General features: G+C 62.2%; 1 protein-coding gene across 5 annotated transcripts in view; it reads left to right on the top strand.

Annotated features, from left to right (window-relative positions):
* SRCIN1 (SRC kinase signaling inhibitor 1) overlaps positions 1-6,000 on the top strand; it is a 65,056-nt gene that overhangs the window by 56,001 nt on the left and 3,055 nt on the right. For all 5 annotated transcript variants that reach the window (XM_032428504.1, XM_032428506.1, XM_032428507.1 and 2 more), the window contains one exon: positions 1,718-1,864. In XM_032428504.1, the coding sequence (XP_032284395.1) occupies positions 1,718-1,864 (147 nt within the window). The remainder of the gene's footprint in view (positions 1-1,717; positions 1,865-6,000) is intronic.

Here is a 6,000-nt window from a genome sequence, read left to right on the forward strand (position 1 = left end):
CCCTGCCAGAAAGTGGGGGACCCTAGTGTGGGGTGGGAAGGGACCTGAGTTCCAGTCCCGGCTCTGCCTCTGACTTGCTGAGTAAACTCAGTCACCACCCTCCCCTGCCTCGGTTTTCCCATCTGCGCAAGGAAGGGGCTGGGCTCACCCGCGTCTAACCCCCCATCCCAGCTCAGGGCGTTCCGTTTGCCGGGATCAGACTCTCCCTCATCTCTCCTCTCCCCGCAGGCTGCCCCAAACCCCAGGGCCTTCTGCGTCCCCCGGATCATCTTGACGGAGTGTACCCCCAGCCCTCCCTCCCCGCCAGAGGCCAGACCTGAGGAAGCCGGTCCCAGGACAACCCCCACCCCGCGCCCCCGGACCCTGGCTGGCAGCGGGAGGGGCTGCAGTGGTTCCCAGGCCCTGCCAGAGGTGGTGGCCAAGGCTTCCCAGCCCAGGAGCTGCTTGGCGCCTGAGAAGGAAGGGGCAGCTCTGAAGAGACTGGGGATAGAGAGCTGCAGCCCAGCGGAAGGAGGAGCCGGGGCTCCCTGCCCTTGGGCACCAGCCCCTGACGGCACTCAGGAGCCCTCCACTGCTGAGACCCAGCCAGAGAAGACCCCCAAGGACACCAGAGAGGATGCCCAACCCTGCAGTGGGGAGCCCAGGGCCCAGCCTGCTGTAGGCCTAGGCTGCACAGTGAGAGGCGCCACCACCCAGCGGATGGACAGCCTGGAGGAGACACTCCGGGAGCTAGAAGATGCCCTGAGCCAGATGGGCACAGCCCTCGCCGCGGGACCCCCTGGCAGCCCCCCACCCCTGCCACCCGGTCCCCAGGTGGCTGCCTCCTACCCTAGCCTCTCCTCCTGCCTTCATGCTCCAGTCTCTCGGTCCTCAGAGCTGGAGGGAGTGGGGGTCTGCAGGAGCACCACGCCAGCCCCCTCCTGCCACTGGCTTTTTGTCAGCTCCTGCCAGCCTCCTGGGAGCCCGGCACCGGGTGGGGTTTGCAGGCAGAGCCCCGGGAGGCTGGGAAGCTGGCCTACCCAGGGATCGGCCCTAGCAGCCCTGGCAGGGACCAGGTCCTCTCCCCTCTGCTCTGTACCTATAAACCAACAAATAAAGTTCTCTCTTCCTTTTCCATCCCCACGCTCCCCTCCCCCCTCTCCTGTCTGACTCTCTTTGCCTCTGTTGTTTCTCTGTCTGCGCCTCTGAATCCCCGGAGTCCTTCTGGACAGGGTGGTACTTGGGGTGGTTCAGAGGAGCTGGACTTGTCCATCTCTAGGGAGACTTCACCCCCATCCTCCCATTCAGAGGAAGATGTGGGTCCCACCCTGTCTGCCGTCATAAAGACCCCCCTCAAATCTCAGGCATGCTCTGGGAGACTCAGAAAAGGGTACCTCGTCAGGAGTGGGGGTGATGGCAGCGACTCTCACTTTAGAAGTGGCTCCCCGGAAGGCACCTGCTGCCCCTGGGCTACTCAAGGAAACCACCAAAGAGCTGTCACTGGGGAGCTGCTGGGAACCTGGCTGGGAGGCCCCTGTCCCTCTTCTGCAGGGAGGCCTTAACCCTGGCCTTGGAGAGTGGACCTGGGTCCTGGCCAGGGATGTGGAGGCAGGGAGGTCCAAAGGTCTCCAGTTCTCAAAGGGCCCACTGAAGAGGACCCAGCCCCAGAGACCCCACCCAGCACCTAGGATTCCTGTGTGATCCCACCTTCAACCCCACCCTGTTCCTCTTCCTGCAGAGTGGTGGTGGCAGCGTGCCACCCATGAAGGTGGTGACTCCAGGGGCCTCTCGGCTGAAGGCGGTGCAGAGCCAGGCGGGCAGCCCCGACAAAAGCAAGCACGGCAAGCAAAGGGCGGAGTACATGAGGATCCAGGCCCAGCAGCAGGTAGGCGTGGCCCCGTGGGGGGCGGGGTTCGACCCATCCTGGCCCCTCCCCCTCCCCTGCGCTGCTGTGCGTTGGGGCTGTGTGCCGGGCGGCTCCTGCCAGCACGCCTTTGGCCACCTTCCTGCCAAATGCCCAGAGACCTCCTCCCTGCCAGGACGGCCCCACCAGTCCCCTGAGCCATCTTGTCCCTCCTCCTGCCAACCCCAGCGCTCTGGATCTGGTTTAGAACACGTATTTTCAACCAGGCCATTCCCCTTTCGGGAGATCCCCACCTGGCAGAGAAGGCCCTCTCCCCAGCTGCTCCTGGAGGAGGGGGACCCAGCAGTCTTTTGTCCCCGCTGGCCCGTGGCCTTCCAAGGCCCGGCCTGCCCTGGGGTGTGGGAGGGGGCTTCGATGTCCCTTTGTCTTCCTGCCACTGCTCGCTGCTCTGCTCGGCTTCCTCTCCCTGCTCTCAGCCCCCTGCTCTCTGGGGGGCACCCCACTGTCATCAGTCCTCGCTTTTGGCTCTCAGGCCATCTCCCAGCTGAGGGAGAAACCAATTTTGCATCTGCTTTTCAGTGTTTGGGCTTTGGTGGGTTCCACTGATGTCAACGGGGAAAGGGAGAAGTACTGTGGCCCCCCCGGTGGGGTGGGGACGGCAGGGATGCTGTACCCTCTGTCAGATGTAGTCAGCGGGCTTGGGGCCAGTGTAGAAGTGACAGCCCCACCCGTGGGTGTTTCTGACCTGTGGCCCACTGCGTGGCCTGGTCAGAAGGTGCAGGGTGGTCCCTGGACCTAGATATTGAGAGAGACCTTTCGTGCACTCATTTGGTTCAGTAAGTATTTCTGAGCAGCTCCTGCGTGCCAGGCCTGTTGTGGGTGCCAGGGTGGGAATGGGCGCTGTGAAATGTCCAGGTGCTGTGACCTGAAGAAGGTTCTAGGCTCTGAGGCAGTAGGTTAGAGGTGGCAAGTCCAACTCCCTTCTTCACTGATGAGGGGGCAGCTCAGAGAAGGAAAGGGGCTTCCCGCGGGCACACAGCCAGGTGGCATCAGAGCCAGGACGGGACCCAGGAATCACAAAGCCCTTCCCACCCCACGGCCCTGCAACAGCCCTGGGCTGCTGGTTCCCTGGAGGGACCCACGGAGACGGCCATCCCAGCCCCACCCGCCCCTGACCAGCTCTCCTCCCCGGCTCCCCGCTGGCCCACCGTCTTCCTCGTGGGTCCCCGGACACACCGTGCAAATCCCACCCTAGCTCTTTGTCCTGCCTCCACACTGCCTGAGTCCCCCTCGTCCCGTGTCCATCCTTCCTGTCCAGAACAGCAGCTGACATGCGCGGGGTGGCCCCTGTGCCAGACACACGGGTTCTCTCATTTCCCGTTTGCCACACCACTCTGTCCTTTTGATGCCCACTAAGAGATGGGGAAACTGAGGTTCTAGCCACGGTCATGCAGCTGGCGAGGGTGCAGGAGGATTGGCACCCTGTGCCTGGTCCCCTCCCCCATACACACCTTGCCTTCAGCCTCTCCAGCTGTAACTGCTCGGCCATCTCTCACCCTGACTCCCCGTCCTGGGGCACCCAGAGCCTCTCTCCGGCCCCTCTGTCACCTCTGTGGCCTCCATTCAGTCCCCAGCCCACTTGGCCTTCCCTCCAGCCTCCCCCCAGGGCCCGGCTAGGCCTTCTGCAGCCGCAAGCATTCACACACACACACACACACACACACACACACACACACGCACGCTCACGGGGATGCTGTGTAGGCCCTCCATTCCTCTCCTCCCCGGCCAGCCCTCACCCTGACCCTCCCGGCTCCCTGCTGGGCGCCTCTCCTCTGCACACCTCCTCACCTCGCTGGGCCCCGCTTCCTCCTGGGCCTCTTTGCTCCTCATACCACACACTCCTCTCCTGGGGCTCCATCTGTCCCTGCCCCGGGCTCTGTTCTGAGCCCAAGGCTGCCCCTCAGAAAATGTCACCCACCCCCGGGGCATCCTCCCACCTACTGTTCAGGTTGTCTCCCCCCGCCCCAGGGCCATAGGCCTGGCCGTGTCTCTCGCTTTCACTTTCTGGTTGCCTTTCATTACAAAGCACCTTCTTCCTAACAAAGTAATATACATTCCTTGTGGACATTTCTTAAAAAAGCAGGGATAAAAACCATCCTATGCCTCGTTACCTAAATGCATGCCCTTCTAGGGTCCCCCTGTCACTCTGTCACTTCTAACCTATTTTCCCAGACCTGCGGGCTGGGGACGGATGTGTGTAAATTGCAGATCTGCTCATGTCATCCCCCCAGCTTCAAATCCAGGGCCACTGCTCCCTGCCAGGTGAGAAAATCAAAAGTCCTTCACCTGCTGCCCAGAGCACGTCCATGACCAGCCTGGGTTCCTTCCTCCCGGTTCTCCTGGCACCCTCCGCCCCACACCCTCAGTTTGCTCCAGCCACTCTGGATCACCTGGCCCTCTGTCCTCTGGGCCTGGACAGCGCTCCCTATCAGCTCAGGCTGTGAACTTGGTCAAAGTCCTCTGCCTTCCGCTGGCTCTTCCCTCATCTGTACAATAGAGACAAAAACCCAGCAGCAGGCTTCTGAGGTCACATCATACCAGGTGTGGGAAGGAACTGGGAAAGCCCTCAAGTGCCCTGCGAAGGACAGTCCCCATCGTCCTCAGTTGCACTTGGTCGTTGTCTGTACGCTTGTCAGCGCCGAGGGCTGGGCAGAGGCCTTTCTCTCATCACGTGGTTCTAACACTTGGGGCTCAAAGCTGCCTTTGACAATGACGAGGGGAAGAATAAAAGTGCCAGGACCAGAGACACCAAAATGGGGGGAAGAGAGTTCTGAGATGTGGCTGCAATAGGGCCTTATACTACAAAGACACCAGAGGAAACAATTGAGAAAAAGCCCGAGGATGTCACGCTGGAGATCCAGGGGTGGGATGGGAGCCAGATTCCCCGGGGTGCAAGGAGCCCGGGCCTGCTGCAGATGGGAATCCATGGACCCCTCCTCTTCTACTAGGGCTAGGAAATCCGTTGCACCCCTGGTGCATCTCCTCAGAGGGTCCTGCTGTCCCGTCATCCTTCCTCCCCACCCCCGGCATGGCTGCCTTCACTCCCCGGGGGGGGGGGTCCCAGCCCCACAGATCGGGTCAGGAGCAGGAGGACCTTTCCCAGAAGCCCCTAACTGATCTCCCCTCTCTTCCTGTTGTCCGTTCCTGAATCAGTCACTGGCAAGGAGAACGGAATTGCTTGAATTCGGTAGATTGCTCGGGACCCAACCCCCTTGGGCTGGGGGAAAGGCCCACCTCTCCTGATAGCCCAGGGCCTGATCCGGGCAGGATTTCATCAGGAAGGAGGGCGTGCGGGCAGCGGAGGAAGGGACACTGGGAGTGGCCCTGGAAGAGGCGCCAGCAGGGTCTGCCACAACAAGGTGACCTGTCCCTGTGCGGAGATCTATGTCACAGCGCGGGGGGGCGGGGCAGCGTGCTGACCTGCAGGAAGAGTAGGGGTGCGGGGCTCAGCCGGCTAGGCCCCGCGAACCGTTCCAGTCCCCCCCGGCTGGAAGTTGAAGGTGACAGCATTCTGCTTCTCTGGACGTACTTGGAAGTGACAGGAGAGGGCTGGTGGGTAAATGAAGTGACGGAAAGCTCCAGAGACAGCAGCTGTGTTACGAGAGAACCTCCGCAGCCCGGGACAGGGCGGGGGCACGATGGCCATGTGCTCCCTCAGCTTCAGGGGAGGGGGCTTGACGCGTCCCTGTGGCCAGTCACCCGGGAGGGAAGGCGGCTGGGAGGTCAAACGGGTGCTCGCAGAGCAGTACAAGCCGCCCAGGTCTCCGTGAGGAAGGAGCAGGGGTGTCCACGCAGGCCGCTGACCATCCCCGCGGCTACTGTGGAAAGGCCTCGCGCTGGCGGCGGCAGAAAGGGGCCAGCGCCTGGGTGAGGACGTGTCACCTGAGCGGTGCAGGAGTCAGGTGGCGGCCCAAGCTGGAAGGCGGGCGTTCCCAAGACCAAAGCGCAGAACAAACGCTAAAGGGGAGGAAGAGAAAAAGCTTTCAACTAGAGAGATGGGTCGAGAACAAAGAGGACAGCCAGGAGGGAATCAGCAGCCGGCTTGGGACGCGGCGAGATGTGAGGAGACAAGCAGGGGGCAAGAACTTTGAACGGGA

This window comes from Phoca vitulina, unplaced genomic scaffold (assembly GCF_004348235.1).
Source record: "Phoca vitulina isolate PV1807 unplaced genomic scaffold, GSC_HSeal_1.0 scaffold40, whole genome shotgun sequence".
NCBI classification, from domain to species: Eukaryota; Metazoa; Chordata; class Mammalia; order Carnivora; family Phocidae; genus Phoca; species Phoca vitulina.